General features: G+C 35.6%; 3 protein-coding genes across 3 annotated transcripts in view; all 3 read left to right on the top strand.

The window, feature by feature from the left end:
- Window positions 1-1172, top strand: part of LOC110413803 (plant/protein) — a 2681-nt gene extending 1509 nt beyond the window's left edge. The window contains exons 3-4 of the mRNA XM_021424760.2: window positions 496-655; window positions 796-1172. Coding sequence (XP_021280435.1) covers window positions 496-655; window positions 796-974 — 339 coding nt within the window. The 3' untranslated portion in view covers window positions 975-1172. The remainder of the gene's footprint in view (window positions 1-495; window positions 656-795) is intronic.
- A 1989-nt stretch (window positions 1173-3161) lies between these two features.
- Window positions 3162-4743, top strand: LOC110413749 (serine/arginine repetitive matrix protein). The gene is given in 7 exon segments (XM_021424692.2): window positions 3162-3236; window positions 3239-3437; window positions 3440-3492; window positions 3495-3654; window positions 3657-3962; window positions 3965-3981; window positions 3984-4743. Coding segments are annotated over 7 exon segments (1284 nt in total). The 5' UTR covers window positions 3162-3176; the 3' UTR covers window positions 4473-4743.
- Window positions 4744-12972: 8229 nt separating this feature from the next.
- LOC110414006 (NAD-dependent protein deacetylase HST1-like protein) lies at window positions 12973-16010 on the top strand. Its single transcript, XM_021425059.2, has 5 exons — window positions 12973-12993; window positions 13104-13149; window positions 13498-14159; window positions 14458-14608; window positions 15832-16010. The coding sequence occupies exons 1-5, from the start codon at window positions 12988-12990 to the stop codon at window positions 15846-15848; spliced, it is 882 nt and encodes a 293-aa protein (XP_021280734.1). The 5' UTR covers window positions 12973-12987; the 3' UTR covers window positions 15849-16010.
- The last annotated feature ends 852 nt before the right edge of the window (window positions 16011-16862 follow it).

The raw sequence follows: 16862 nt of genomic DNA on the forward strand, positions 1-16862 counted from the left end.
ATGTTGTCATCCTGCCAAAAGAAAGCCAGCTTACAAAGAACTCCAAAAAAAAAACCCCTATCATCTATATACAAAACTCAAACAAAATCAGAAACTGCAAGTAGCCACAAAAAGTTATAAACCAACCCTCTCTCTTCAGAGATCATTCCTGATAGGAAAAACAGCAAGCTTGCAATCTGATCAATAACTCAGAGCTCCATATCACAGACCTTGTCTCATAAGCCAAAACATCTCAGCCAAATAAAAGTCAATAAGCAACAGAGAGAAGCGATCAAACCTGAAACTTGAGTTCTCGACGCAGCAGTTCAAAGGAAGAAAAGTATTTCCGGCCTCTTCACACCTTAAAAGACTTACTCAAAGACATTCAACAAATCCTCCTGATGTCTGACCCCTTCTTTCACAAGGCTATCTGCAAATTGATTCTTTTCTCTGAAGATATGGTTGACTTCCCGCCCTTTAATGTTCCTTTAATGGTCATTTGTAATTTAACTTCAGGAGAGGAAGGAGTTGCTGAAAGGGTCTTACAGGGATAGGCACTACAATGCAGGATCGATACTGCTAGGATTTGGGGTTCTCGAGGCTGTCAGTGGAGGTGTCAACACATGGTTTAGAACAGGAAAGCTCTTCCCAGGCCCCCATTTGTTTGCTGGAGCAGGTACCCTTTTTAATTCTGAGTTCTCTTTTCACAAACTATTTGATGCAAAATAGGAATGCAAGATTTATGTAGCTGACCCCAAGTAGTTTGAAGTGAGTAGGATATGACTCCACCTTGCTGGCTTGGTGTTTGTTTCACAGCCATTACAGTGCTATGGGCTGCAGCTGCAGCGCTAGTGCCGTCAATGCAGAAAGGGAGTGAGACTGCTAGGAGCCTTCACATTGCCTTGAATGCAGTAAATGTTACACTTTTTATTTGGCAAATTCCCACAGGTATAGAAATAGTTTTCAAAGTTTTTGAATTCACCAATTGGCCTTGAAGGACAGACCTTGCAACAGTGACCACTCTTGCCTGCTCTGTTTATTCTATCTGCTTTGTACTTTCTTATCATCAACAACTTCAGTTTTCTTCTCTGGTCCTGTCTTTCTCCCCATTGTAATACCAGCAAATAACTTGACAATTAAGTATATAATGAATTACATCGGCGCAATTATGATTCTTGTTTTTGGATCTGTAACTATTCTCAGCCACTGGTCATTTATTTTCAGCTTGGAATTTCAAGGAATTAATACCAGTATGCGTAGTCGTTACTTTGATCCCTTTTAGGCACCTGATCACATGCTCAAATGCACTGAGAAATAGCACAAGTCCATTGAGAATTTATAATAGGTTTAATTTCATATCGGGAATCTATAAATCAACCAACTCTATTATAGCCCAAGCTGTTTTCCATTGCAGGCCCTAATGGAAATAGGAGAGGGGGTTGGCAGTTAAACCTGCAAAGTTTATGGCTATATGCATTTTTCAGAGGGGATATATGGGTTTTGACAATTATTATTGTCATTATTTGTAGTAATATTAGTACCACTACTACAGAACCATTGCTACTTTAATCTACCTTTTGGTATGATATCATAAATATTCATGAGTTCATTATTTAAAGATGAGAAAGACTCAACTTTGTAAAGCCTGTAGTGTTTCATGTGGAAGTACGGATTCCTACAAAAATGAAAGTTTATTGAATTAAACATTTGTAACAAAAGATGGTATGGCCTCATCACATTATGAGAACTAACATTTAATTATTGGATTCTACTTTAAGTTTGGCTTAGTACATACTACATTTCATCTTTGACAGCTGATTAATTAAAAAAAACAAAAGTAAAAGAACACTGATATGCCAAGGTCCCACCTTAAGAATTCGTTTCTTCTCTTTGGCAACAATGGATGGAGACGAGGGTTGATGTTACGGTCGGAATCAGACAGCTAAATTACTACAATTCTCAAATGTTCTTAGTTGCTCAAGTCAAAGTTACTAGATAGAATAATGCTCTTCGTTAACATAATAACTTCAAAACAACCCCATCCGAACGTGAAAGACACTGAAGGATCCTAAGAAGAAAAAGTTCAAAATGAGAGTTAAAAGTAGTAGCAGCAGTAGTAGTAGAAGATAGCATCAAAATCATTTCTCGCCAATCTAAGCACGCAAAGTAACAAGGAAGAAACAGACAGCAACGGCTTTAATTTTCTCCAGTGATTGGAAGAATCTTGGTTACAGTTGGTTGTGTGAATTCTAAGCCGGATGTAAAGAGTGGTTCAAGAAGTTTTTGAGTGGTGAATTGTTAGCAACATGCGTGAGTGCAGTCGTAATAAGCACAGGCTGAATATGCGACCCAGCTCATTCATGGAAAAGGAGCGGCTGTTTGTGATTGTGGGAGAACGAGGGCAGCCATTAAACGCCATACGACTTGCTATACAAATCAGTCAAGGTATCTTAATCTTGTGATGGAAGAGGATTTTAATGTTAAGAAGCACTTTTTCCTTTAAGAATGTTGTTGCTACAGATTAATAATATTTCATGAATTCCACAATCCTTATTCAAGAATATTTTGCATTTCTGCAAAGAATGGAATTAAGATTGCCGTGTTGGATGAGCAATTGAACATAGTCCAATCCGATCCGTGGCCATGGATTCCAAAATTACAAGGACAAGTTACTTTGTTTTCTTTCTAGGCTCTGGTTAAATGCAAGTTGGAAATGTGAATTGTGTGTTAAAATTAAACTGACGGACGAAACAACTAAACAAGACGTCGGTGGAGGATTCTGCTGGAGCTGAACTTTTCAATTCAATGAATCCCCAGCCACTCTAACTAAATTCTGTCTAAACTTGGCTTAAGAAAAAAAGAAAAAAAAAAAGAACAATCTTGTGAATTACTTTATTTGATACCTATCGTTAAGATGTTAACTTTTGGCAGCTGTTTATGTTGTTGAAATTAAATTCGATGCTTTTCTTTTTCCATCCCCTCTCTCTCATTACTTCTCTGTGGATTATAGCTTGAAGCTGTTTCCTCGCTTGAACTTTTCTTTTTGGTTTTTCTCTAGATTCCTGTTTGTACTTGAACCTGGATTACTATATAAACACTTCCTGGCCGTCATTTATGCCTGTGTCCATTCTTTTACCATTTCTAGTGGACTGAGGTATTACCCCTTTGATCTAAATCTTTCAGAACCTCTCCACATAATGTCGAGCCAACCTGCCCCAGCTCGCCCCTGGTTTCGTTTAGCATCCATAGCAAGGCCAACCCACCCCAAGCCCCTACTCCAACCACTGAACCCGCTCCAGCCCCGCCACGACCAGCCGCTGTTCGACCTACATTTAGGCCGGTAGCTCAGCCTCAAGGAACTGTCCCTGCTGCACCAGCTGTGGGTGGGGTTTCTTCGGTTCCAACATCCCCTGTTGCTGTTGGCAGAGCTTCTCAGCCGTCTTCCCCTGCTGATAAAAACCTACAACTTCCACTTCTTCAGTTCCTAGTTCCCCAGTGAGGACCGTGCCAACTGTAACTGCAACTGCGGCAGGCCAACTATTTCTCCACCGAAATCAGCGACAATTGCGTCAGTGCCATCTTCTCCAGCCAAGCCGGTCGCGACTACTGCTTCTGTGCCAACTTCTCCAGCCAAGCCGGTCGTGACTATTGCTTCTGTGCCAACTTCTCCAGCCAAGACAGCCCAACTACATCACCAGTGACAAGTTCTCCAACCCAAAAGCCTGCCTCCTCTATTGCCACCACGACTCGTGTGCCTAGCCCTCCAGCATCAACAACAGCGGTCAAACGTGCCACACAATCTCCGATTCAATCACCAAAGATCAAACCACCAACTGCTCCGCCACCTTCTCCTTTGATTCTCCCACCTTCCCAGTTTAAAGCTCGAGCTGAGCTTGAACCCAAGATCCCAATTGAGGCAGAGCAAAAGACTGTGCTCGTTCAAACGAGAATTGACAAGCCCAAACCGGAATGGGTCGTAACTGCTCAAAAGATCTAGGTGATTTACTTACAAGCCTAGCATTCCGCTGCAAGGAATGAAAGAACCGTCCAAGAATGGGGAGACAAAGGAGAAAGGTCATGGCAAGAAGTTTTCTTCAGATTCTGAGGATTCCGCCATGAGGGTCATAACAATTGCTGGTGAAAACAAAGGTGCTTTCATGGAGTTAATCCAATCACCCCATAAAAATGGCTTTCAGGGCAATCATCGTGAACAAAAGAGGACCAATTTATCTAGAACTATCAGCGACGGCAGTGACTACCAAAGCTACAGCAGCAGCGAGGAACGTGGTCGCAAGGTGAAAGACAAGAGCAACACATCAAAGACAATGCCTATGAATGCATTCATGAACAGCAATGTGCAAGGCGTTAATAACTCAATTGTCTACAACTCTTCATGCACTCACCATGACCCTGGTGTGCACCTTTCTCTCCTCAGAAAACCATCCGGTGGCGGATTTCAAGTCAAGGAACGCACCAATGGCTACAACAGCTAGAGAAAGAAGAAACCAAAGCATCGCAAGGGTTTTACTTTCGTTTGATGAATTAATTTAGGCTAAAGTACTTATGTTTTTAAGAATAAATCTATGAGTTATTTGAGTGATGGCTAAAGGGGACATGTATTCGGATTCGTCGGTACCACTTCTTCTGTGGTGCGACGGTCCTTGTCCCATGCCGTGGCCCTGGCCTTTGGTATTGAGAATTATATATGCTAAACGTTGAGTGTAATAAAAAGTGGAGCATAAAACCATTGTGTTTGCAATCTCATCACTAATTGGCTTATATATCCTTTAAAATATTTTGCCGACTGCCAATATTTCAGTGGTACACGCTGTTAAACCCAACTTCTTCTGTTTTGGCATATCAGAATGTGGAAAATTTCTTCTGAAATTCCCATTGGAAAACTGTACATTCAAGAGGATGACAAAAGACATTTAAGCTTTTTATACCTTATGCTTTTGCGAAGGGTATCTCCGGACCATCAAACTTGCTCAGAAAGACAAAAGGAAAGATGTGTGACACTTGGCATCACCCATCTGAATATGTTCCAGCAATGCTTTAGCCTTTTTGTGGCTTCTAAGTAACTGTTTGACCTAATTTATTTGTAATTTATTTATTTTTAAAAGTAGAAGTCAAATGAAAGAATATTTTGTGAGAAACTTTTTAAGAGGATAGTTCTTTTTAAATAAAAGTTTATTTGGTTTAGTGTTTTTTTAATTTTAAAATTATTATGAAGTTTTTATGAAAAATAATAATTTTTAAAATTAAGTTAAAATTATTTTATAAATTATATAATAAAATAAATTATATAAATTTTAATTTCAATTAAAATTATCATAAAAAGTATCCATGCACCTTCAATCACCTAATAAGTTATAACGTAATGCTTCAAGTTTATATATAATTTTAGATGTTAAAATTAAAAAAATTAATAAAAAAATAAAATAATTCTCAAATTTATATAGTAGTAATAATATTAGATTTTTGTTGATTTAGCACGCAATCGGATCATGATGCTTCAATTTTCAAAAAAAAAGAAAAAAAAGTAAATGATGTATTTAATATTAAAATCTTTTTTGGTGAAAAAGAGAAACAACTTTTAAATAGTATATGAATGTAGTTATGAATTTTAGATTTTTTTCTCTTAATCTTTGTAAGAAAACAAATTCTAGATTTTGATATTTTGTTGTTAAGTTTTCTATTTTGTTAGTAGTTTTTGTAAAGAGAAATAGAGAAGAGTGAGATTGCGATTTACGTTGATTGAGAGAGGAATATTTCTTGAAAAATTGATATGTTTAAAAGAATTTTAATATTTTTTAAGAGCTTTTCTTTAAGCTCTTTTTTCATAAATTTTGTACTTTAAAAAAATTATCTTTTTTTTAAGAGTTTTTTAAAAAAAATTATTTTTAAGAGATAAATAAGTTAAAAAAAAACACATTAGCTTTTTAGGAGAGTTTTTCTTTTCCAAAAAAACCCTCTCAAAAAATACGCTCTTTTATCAATCTCCTTTTCTCTCCTCCTTTCTATAAATCATCTTTCTAGGATTTTTTTTATTCTTATAAATATTAAGAGAAAAGAAAACCCAAAGTTCAAAATTGCAATAAGGAATTATTTCTTCTTTTTCTTTTTATTTTGTTTTTAATTTTATTTTTTATCGCTTTTTTTCTTACTTTGAAAACTCTTTTTATCGTTTGATATTTTTTAGTTTATTGTTTGATATGACAATTATGTGATTTTTTTTTTGTTCTTAACTTCCTTTTGATCTATATAATATTTTTTTATTATGATTAAAATAATTAACTAAATATGTCAATGGTTGTTGAGATAAATTATATAAAAATTGAAATTCAATATTTGTACTCGTTTATAATAACTTAGTTTTAAAGAATTTTTTCTTTTAAGTACAATAATAGGTTACATTACAAAAAAATTGAAATAGACTTTAATTCCTTTGGCAACGAGAATTACAGAATCTTTGAAATTCTTAACAATGAATTTCATATTTGAGCTCTTAGTACCCAACATATGATGTGGCATTTCTTGATAAAATAAATAACTTATTAAAAAATAAAAAAAATATAAAGACAAAAATCTTTTCGTTCATGAAGGCAAATTTTATTGATGAAGATATTAAGACCTTAATAGATTTATATGAAATTAGTGTTGATTATTTTAATAAAAAAATAAGTTATCAAATCAATGATTTTTCTGATGCAGTTGGATCTATTATTATTTTTTATAAAAATTTTAAAATAACTTTTGAAAAAAAACCAGACCGAACGTACTTCTAATCTTTTTTGGCCTTTGCTCTTCCTTGTTCCAATTGGATGAGACGGATTTTGTGTGCATCCGAATAGTCTGTCTAAGTAAATGATCTCTTTATGATTGGGTGATAACACAGAGGTGTAAAATAGTTTATTATATGCCAAAACGTATGGCTTGGAAGAGGAGAGGCAGTCTTTATTCTTAGTCCAAATTTACAAGCAGGTTTGGTCTCCAACCATCTGAGATTTGTCGTACCACTAAATATTTTGCTGTCTCTTACCTTTCAGCCTGAAGGGAAAGGGAGCGAATCAATAAAGTGTAGAATTGCATCTTTGCTAGTGTCTGACAAAATTGTTTAAGCATATATTACAATGTAATGAGTATTTGACATATCAAAGGGATGGGATGGAGAACATTTGCGAGAGAATTATTCCAAGCATTGCAATTCGAGCAACAGTCACTTTACATATAATAGATTTCTTTTGGTCATTGTGTCAATCAATAGAAGAAAATTGATACATTAGATCAAGGAAGTCAAAGCATCCTTGTCAATACTGGAATTTGCCATCAATTTTTTCCCGACTCTGTTTGTTTGACAGACAAATTGAGGCAAAGAAAGTTGAAGGAAAATGCACAAATGCCGAACCCATGCGATGGATCTTAATCTTACGGCCCAAGGACTTGTATAACTAATTTTAGAAATAGTTTCGACTGTTGGTTTGGATGTTTCTTTGGGCCTAGCATCTGCTGCTTGAAAATCCATTCAACTAGTTCTTCCAATTAAGAGTTATATGGAATTTGGCATGAGCTGTCCAGGTTGAGCCCAAAAACTTTGATTCAAGTTTGGGTTTTGCTTGCTCTTCTTTATAAGCTGATTTTGGAAATCATATTTCTCTCCATAATCTTTCTCTAAGTTTTTGTTCATCAGAATTATTTACCAACTTTCCCAATGTTACTATGCTTGTAAATTCACGTGTATGAATTTATTCAACAATTATTTATTACATCAGACAATACAAATAATTAAGACGGAAACATTGAGCTGTAACAAATTGAAAATGTAACTCAAGGTAAGGATATATTTTTCGAGAAAAAGAATAGTATGAATTTGGTAGCTAGAACTGTTTAAAAAGTGATGATACAGACATGATTTGGGTTGGACATATGCAGGTGTGTGTATATATATATAGATATATGAATTATTAGAGAATCAACAATAATTGCTCTATTTCTTCCCTAAGTTGTTTATGATACATCAATGGAATGAAATTCTGTGGATCTCAAGGTTCAACGAACCATTTGGAGCCGAAGAGAGGGTGCACTGTGAAGAAGGGAAGTAACAAATAGTAGTTCGTGAACCAACCAGCCCACGCGTGCAATGAATGAAAAAAATGAAATTGAGAATCGACCCAATACCATTCGTTGGCTCCCTGAGACTGGAGTGGGTTCACCAGGAAGAACTGAATTAGAAATACTTCGTGAAACCAACCAACTCACGTGTCAAAAACAAAAGAATTGACCCAATAGTATGCATGCTCTCCCCTTTATTTGTATTTTTGTGAGATGATCCCTGTTTTCTTATTCTTGCCTCATAGCAGAGTTAAATCCATCAGTTGCCCATGTTGGAATGGTTTTCATGGCTTGGGAAGGGCTAGTGCCCCAAACCAGAACAGTGAAAAACGCCCCCACAATGTTCCCCCCCTCCCCTTTCTTTAAACTTTGTGCTTAAATCTTGTGTAGGAATATGTGGATCCCCACTGAATTCTGTAAGCAAAGATGAGCCAATGGGATGCTTATTTCATTCACCAGACTAATTCTATCGATCTTTTTAGCGGGTCTTAGAGTGCATGTGCATTGGATAACAGATATGTTTGTTGACAGTGCAAACTCTCAGGAATTTCCGGTCCTGATTAATTCTGCGAGCTGTATGGCGACCTATGATAATAAAGCAAACGATTCTGGAGGAAAAAAGGAAAAAAAACTAAAGAAGAGCGGACAGGATTGTGCCATTTGATCTCCAATAATGAGAACATGTACCACTAACCACAGCCAGGTAAAAGCCTCAAAAGTTTTTTCTTCTGGAAATCAATCTTCTTCTCACTGGTACTTCAATATATATAAAGTGAACGTTGCTGGGCCATTGGGCATGCTTTTTTATTTTTTTTTCATTTTTCCCACTGCAACTCTCTTTTCTTTCAAAGTGTGGAAATAGTTTTCCTCCAAGGGATGGATGGCCTATCGTACTGGTAAAATTAAACAACATGAAAGAAACCAGAAGCAGAAGAAAGAAGACTTATGTTCTTGCCAAATTTTGAGATCCTTCAGTGTTTGTTTTTTCCTTGCTTCCTAGATACTCTGAGCAAATTTCACTGCTAATAATTTCTAGGCTTTCTGACATAGTGCGACTGTACATACCAGTATACCCATGTTCAACCAGGGAATAGAGCCTTGGCTTTAGTTGCAGATCAAAAGTGAAAAGCCCAATTAACATACAAATTTTTATCATTTAATATCCTATCAGTTTTGCCTTCATTTTATAATTGCCATTGGCGGGACATTGAACTCAAGAACAACAAAAATCAGCTGTTAAATAATTGGTGGTATGCAAGAAAAGCAAAGGTTTGCAAAAGTGAAAGCAAAGTAAAAGTATAAGCTAGAAACCAGTACAAAAGCAGTTTGGACCTAGTAAAGTTCTTCTTCTCAGTAGGTTCTACTCTGCCCAAGTTTTGCTTTTGTTTCGAATGGAAAGAAGGTTTGGTTGTTATCAGGGGAACGCAAGGTGACCCACCAGGCTATGGAGGCATATGTCCCTACATTTTGAAATCAGATTGCTTAAACAAGAATCCAAAGCACCGGTTGTGTGAGGTGGGAGGTGGAGGGTGGATGTTTATTTGCTTTAAGGCAGCAAACAAGACCCAGAAAGCCTACAGTTCACGCTCGCCACCTTTGATTAGTGTTAGGCTTTTAGGCTTCTGATATAACCAGACAAGTTGCTAAGGGTCAAATGACAGTAACAAACGATGAATCCCACGACTTCTATGGTCCTGTGTTTTTTCTCACATCCTTTTTGAATAGCCTTTTTTCCAGCTAAGCTTTCATTTTCATAGAACTTTCTGCTTCTGAGTGTCTGATTTGCCCTTAGGGAAGACAGCTAGATTTATAGCTACCTAAGCTTCGAACTGGTCATCCAGGTGTCAGGATAAGAATTCAAAAGGTACGTAAAGTGAAAAAGATTTATGCTAATCAAATGAAAATGTTCAATGTTGATCAATTTACTTGTTATGGAATTGCATCATATCCAAAACCTCAACGGCTGGACCAGGTCTTGTTCCCATGGGGTTCCAATACTGCAAGGCTAGATGATAAATTCTCTCTTCAGAATTCCTAGGAACAAAGAAAACGAGCAGCTTTGCTGGCAATTGGAGGCTAGATGATAAATTATTAGGTCATTAGGTTCTTCTTTGTTTTGTTAACTAGTTAGATTCTGTTGGTATCTTGGGCCTGTGTTCAAAACTTGTTCTTTCTTTTGTAGGTGTCTCCCTGTTTTTTTTTAGATAAATAAAAAAAAAAATTCTAGAGACAGTAAGAGGCCTATGAGCCACCCATACCCATCATCTCTGCCAAACTAATGTTGGGAGTTATTCTCTTCCAAGTTCCAAACATTGTCAAGAAAAAACAAAGAAAAACAAGGTGAAGAATAAATGTGATTCCATTCCCTAGTGTTTATTTTCGTTAGTAACTGTACAATAATTTCTATTTGTCCTGATTGGGTTTAATGGGATCAGACATTTCCATTTCTTGTAAGTCATGTGCCTTGTTTGCAATAATATATATATATATATATTTTGTATTTGTGATATTAAGTTAGACAATGGAATGTAGTCTTTTTTTATTATTATTATTATAAAAATCTCATCTTGCTCATTTTAGAATTCGAATTTTAAAATGAACAATCTTAAGTTTTAATTTATAAGATATCATTTAATACTCAAAAAATATAAAGAAATTGGAGAAATATACTCTCAAAATAAAAGTATATGAATCAATTTTTTGTGACAACTGTGGAATGTTTTCATTTTGTAAAGATTAAGGGCATAATTCATTCGTTGCTTCAAAAGGAAAGTCTTTAATTAATTTTAAAAAAAAATTACAAGATGTTATCTTAAAAAAAAATTTACCTTATTTTTGTCTTTGATTAATATTTGTCTCTTTACTTCAAACCAAAGTAAGGGTCCCTTTCAAATAAATGTCTATACATTAACAAAATTACATTAGTGGAACCAGTTACTTGTTATATGTAGACCTTGAAGTCTTTAATGATTTTAATGACAAACTCTTTTGCACTATTTTTTTTTTCCAAAAAATGATATAAAAATTGGATAATGATTACATAAATACCAACCTGAGTTTACAGTCACAAATGACCTGATTATAGACTCAGTGCAACATTGCAGTTTAATAAAAACTCTATGAAAACAAATAGAAAGTACATAAAGGTCAAAACAATGGTCATCCTACATAGTAAGTATTTCTTGTCAATTTAATGAAAAATTTAATTAGAACAATTAATTAAAATATAAAATTTATTGAAAAACAAAAAACTTGAACATGATTAATTAATTAAGAAATTCATGTACTTATGCCGTTGAATATTCTTGCTTATGAATAAACAAAAAAATATTTCAGTTCTGAATGCCTAATTAAGGAGATATGGAATATTTACATAAGCTAATATTCTCTTTATGATGCATATATCAAACATAAAATTTGTGCATTATCGTTGGAAGGCATGCCGGTATGCTTGGTCATCCATGTCGATTGTGGAGTGATATCTTTATTCTCGTGTTGGTTGTGAGAACGAAACATCACATGCATGATTTACAAATTGAAAGTGGATAAAACATATCCAAAATGGAAAGCAAGTAATCGATAGAAAACAAGGGAAAAAAAAAAGGGTAGCACCACAATCCCACTATCTATGGAAAGTTTTCATGAAACCTTACAAATCATTTAACTTCCATGTGAGAAAAGAAAAAGGAAAGTACTGATCTCGCTATTCTTGGAATCATTTTTGTAGAAAAAAGAAAGAATCGCTATCAATGGCCATTATATATTCTGGATGGAAAATTAAAATGGATAATTTCTTTTAACTTTTTTTTTTTATTTTTCCCTTTTCTTTCTTGTTGATGATGGACTAAAGCATGGGGATATTCATCGAGGTTCAAGAGTAATATTAACATAGAATTAATCTATCATCTTCAAACCAATCGACCTTGTGGATCTTGAGCTTAAGCCTCGGGTACCTAGCTTATATACATCATGACCTAAACACCAAAAAAAAAGGCGAAAAGGAACAAAATTCTTTTCATGAACTTTTTATGGCATTCAACAAGAGAAGGATAATGGTCCTTTCATTAGTCTTAAATTTTTAATTATTAATTCCCATCTAATTTCACTTTTTGGTTTAGGAATTACAAAAATTTGTGAACCTTTATGGAAGCAGTCTAGTCCGAATGATATTTTTGTATCCATTTTCCAGGGAATCAGCTTGGTTTAGCTGCTAATTGGGAGAAGTTTGATTAAATAATGGAGATACTGCCGCCAATGCCATGGATTTGAGTGCCTTGTTCCCATGAATTTAGACTCCCAAGCAATTATCTTCTGGCCTAAATATATAGGCCTAACAAAAACAAAACTTCTACTGCAATGAACATATAATTCTCAATGATGAATACTCATTATGAATAAATGAAAAGAAATGTTGTCGTCGACAATGAATGGGATAAATAGGCTTTAACAAATGGATAATGGAAGGGGCAAAAATTAGGTAAGAGTTTGGTGAAGAAACTAGCCCGTCACTGCTCTTTCCTGCTGCATTTTTCTATGTGCTTTAATTTCTTCTTTTTAAAAAAAAAAAAAAAAGAGAAAGAAGGGGGCAAAAAACGCAGCAGAGAGTGATGAAAAAGAGAGAAGGAGGTGCACATCATTTCGAGAATTTCGCCACATCGATCAAGCCAGAAAGACACAACATTGCAACATGCCATGCACCCTCGGAACATGGCTATTTTTCGGGCCCCACTTCTTATGCCACGTGGCGCTGCTTAAGTCCCTTAACCCATCAACCCCCTTGCTTTTGCTTCCTTCGGTTTCTTCTGCTTCATAATCAGTCCCACCCTCCCCCCTCACTTCATTCGCTCGACACTTTGCCATTGCACTGATTTTTTCACCAAAAGCTTGGCTGAGAAAATGAAGGTTAGAAACATTCCCAAGATACCCATAAATTTGGTTATGTGCTTCTTTACTTTTATGATGTTCTTCTAATGAAATTCCTCTGGATTTCGTGTTTGATGTTTCTTTAATAGATCTTCAACTGGATGCAGAGGAGGTTCCATCATAACGTCCTCAAAGGTTTGATTTTTCTTACTTAATCTAATTTTCTTAATTTGGGAATTAAGAATGTGACAAATTACCATTGTACAGTGTTTTCAGTCCCATGCATTCTAGGGAGTTACCATATTATAACGGTCCTACTTCATATAAATATATATATATATATATATATATATATATCTTCTTTTCAGTATCTTGATTATTTAGTTTATTATATGGCAGCAGTTTTTATTTTATGGCAGTAGTGTTCACTCTAGAACAGTGTTTTTCATAGGGCATGAACATGATACTCTGGGGGGAGTAAAGGGTGGCAGATTCAAATTTCATTTTACAATTGTAAATGAGAAAAATTCCATTTTTGTGCAGATGGGCTGGCTCGAAACGTTAAGAAGACTGATTCAATTGCAATTGACACAAATACCAAAGCTTTACTCGAACAGGTAGCACTGGTTGACGTGCTTGACGGTTGGCGAGATGGCATTCTAACAATTGGCACTTTCGGTTTTGATCCTTTGAAATCCTTCAGTGAACAAAAAGAGTACTTAGCTTCGGAAAGCGAGGAAGAAGAAGAAGAGGGAGAGGAAGAACGATACTCCGATAACAATGATGGAGACGATGATGACGACGACCACGACCACGACGACACTAACAATGATGAAGAAGTGAACCCGCTGATGCTCAGCACTTTCGAGCACAGTTTCGAAGACGTTGAATCAGATGTTGATCACCCGAAATATGGAAAACCTGACGTGACAATGACCTTCGATGGGGTTGCGGGGTCTACTGATCATGAAATCAAGTTTGACTTGGATGCCACTGAGGGCCATTCGGGAAAGCTGAGAAGAAGAACGACGCTGGCAGACCTCTTCTCCGAAGACTCTGACATGAAAAAGAAGCCGAGCCCTCTTGCATTGGAGTCAAATTCTTGCAAAAAGGCATCTGTTCGGACAAAAAACGGGCTTTCATTTGCCAAGAAACTCATTCCTCAAGTTGGAGAGGATTCACGTCCCATCAAAAAGCTACACCAAGTGAGTATTAAGAAGTCTGCTTCCACTTTTCGGAATAATCACTCACCATCACAGAAATTTCCTTTTAACTAAAGATTCGAGTGGACCAACATGTAAAATTAAGGCTTTGCTTAATAGAAAGGATGAAAACGAGAAAGGACAAATAAAATTAAATTCACTGATTATGCTAAAATAAAAGCAGAGAGTTGGTAACTATGAACCTTGGGCATTTTTGACTAAAGATTTTCCTTTTTTTTAGTAAACAGAAGTTAAATATTGCAGAATTTACTTCGGTTTAACACAAATATTTGGTTATTAGATGATGAGGAGGATGTTGAAGAGGAAGATCCATCCAGAGCTTGAAGGCAAGGGTAGTAAATTGGAGGGGCAGAGCAAGGCTAGTGTAATCGATGTTCTTGGTAGCAAGAAACATGAAGCGGGTGAATCAGTTTCTCTGCTTCAAACTCCAGGTACATTTCCATACATTTGAGAGCTGCTTGCTGCTCTAATTTTAACTCTTCAGATCCTCCGTACATAATTAACTTTCCAACCACAGCAAAACAATTTGGCGTATTCCTATCAAAGAGAGAAGAAGAACAAACAATTGGACGTACAAAATCTCAATACTAGTGTAACAGGCCCAATATTCCCCTTTTTGGGCTGCAAGATTAGTGCTCACCTTTTCGAAAACCAATGACCCTTTGATTTAGTGGCATCAAACCCTTTGAAGATAGGGACTCCAAACTTAAAACCTCCATATCTATTAGTTAAAAGAAAAGGAATATTGGGTAACATTCTCTCGATTTTGTAGCAACCTATAGATGAGAGGAGAAAAAACGAAATGGCAAACTCCAAGGTAATCATATAATTTGCAAAATACCCAAATCCTTATCAGTCTCGAACTTCCAATCATTGGGTGTATCAACAAAAATTTATCAGCCTAGCCAGAAAGTTGATCAGTTTCCGTTCAGTGACTAGTTTTGATGTGACCCAGCTAATCACATAGCGTTTCTAGTGGCTCAAAGCTTCATTTTTTAATAATTAAACAAGTTAAGACCCACAAAATTTTTTTGACCTTTTAGGATGAAGGGCTCCAAGTTGCAGTACTAATTTTGTTTGTGGGAACATGGCTCAGCATCGTCACACATTAAACAACAACAGTGTCAGTGTCGTGAACAGTAAATGCTCTTCTCTTTAAGTCATTCCATTCCTTCTTGTTGTATCTATATGTGAGGGTTGCAGCCGTTTCTTCTTGTACGTACTCCATCTGTGCATGGTTAGGTCAAGTTGCGTGGACAAGAGAGACGCTGAATCTGTCCTCACTGTCATTTTCCATGGATAGGGTAGTAATGATCGGGACAATGGGACCCCTTAGAAAAATAACACAAAGTATAAATACAACAAGGAAACCGTCAAATGAATCCCAACGGCTGTTCTTCTTCAATCCTGTCTAATTCTCTGGCCCCATGGTAATCGCCTCACCGGGCAGGTCTGTCTGCTAAAAGATTGGTGGGGACGAATTCCCATTATCCCTTTAACCATCCTTCATAATTATTAGTATCAAATTGTTGACCAAGTAAGACTATGAGCATATTTTTTAATTAATTTCCCCTATTACCATAGCAGTTAAATCTTGCTTTTGGGTGTGGAAGACGAATTTGCTGACACATACTTTTCACCATTGTTATTGCAGATGCTGCTACAGCTTGAGCTTTGAGTGATGATGACCTAATCTGCTAGAAATTAATGCGTTCTTGTGTTGTTAAATAATTTTATCTTTTTCTTTTCTTCCTTCCCTATTTATGGACAATGTTAATTAATCAGGTTTATTCATGTATGTGAAACATGGAACCATGTGATTCTCTTTTGTAATTTTTCTTCTATTGTACTTTGGCTTTAGTGTATGTTGGTTGTTTGATTATTGTCCCATGCCAGCATTCCCACAGGCTTTGATTGTTCATGTTTTGACGTCTTGGATGTACCTTTTTATTTTTAATTATACCAGATGGTTTTAATTATTGAAACTGTCAAGCAACAGTAACGCGGTGCATGTCATTCCCTTTTGTAATTTTTCTTTATTGTTTTGGCTTTAGTATATGTTCGTTGTTTGATTGTTCATGTTTCAGACATCTTCTAATAATCAATGGACCTTTTTTATATCAAATAATAAACCAATTTATTGAAACTTTTAATTAAGTTCATGAGTTCCCTCTGCTAACTTTTAACTCTATTTCCTTATTAAAGGTAGGTATTCGGTAACCAATAATATTCATTCACTCACCACTTGCTCCCCTGTCTCATCAATCATCCATCCCAAAATGTTTGTTGGGTTCTTGATATCTTTATCAAATTAATTCATTTTTAACTTTTTCAAAATATCTTTAAAACTTTTTTAAAAATAAAATGTAATATATATCATACGATGTTTTGGAAAATAAAGATAAAAAAATAAATTGATTTGACTAAAACAAATTAAAATATGATCAAACAATTGGGAATGGAAGTACTTATAAAATGTTATCAAGGGGTCATGGGTTAGCCATGGCATCAAGCCTTGCCTAATTTTCTTTCTGTCTCAATATCGAAAGTGGCCACGATGTATATATGGTAAGAAACTAAAATCACCCTAAGCTTTCGTATTTACTTCCAATGTAACTTTGACCAAGTTTCCATCCTCATTAACTTCTCACCATCATTTTACTCCCGAAAGCGAGTCAATGCTAC

The sequence above is a fragment of the Theobroma umbraticum genome, unplaced genomic scaffold (assembly GCF_002168275.2).
Source record: "Theobroma umbraticum cultivar Fairchild unplaced genomic scaffold, ASM216827v3 scaffold_4.1, whole genome shotgun sequence".
Taxonomy (NCBI): domain Eukaryota; kingdom Viridiplantae; phylum Streptophyta; class Magnoliopsida; order Malvales; family Malvaceae; genus Theobroma; species Theobroma umbraticum.

Coding starts and splice junctions, on each gene's coding strand:
- LOC110414006 (XM_021425059.2), top strand. Junction 13,150..13,497: donor CCATCATAACGTCCTCAAAG/GTTTGATTTTTC, acceptor ATTTTTGTGCAG/ATGGGCTGGCTCGAAACGTT. Junction 14,160..14,457: donor CCATCAAAAAGCTACACCAA/GTGAGTATTAAG, acceptor TTTGGTTATTAG/ATGATGAGGAGGATGTTGAA.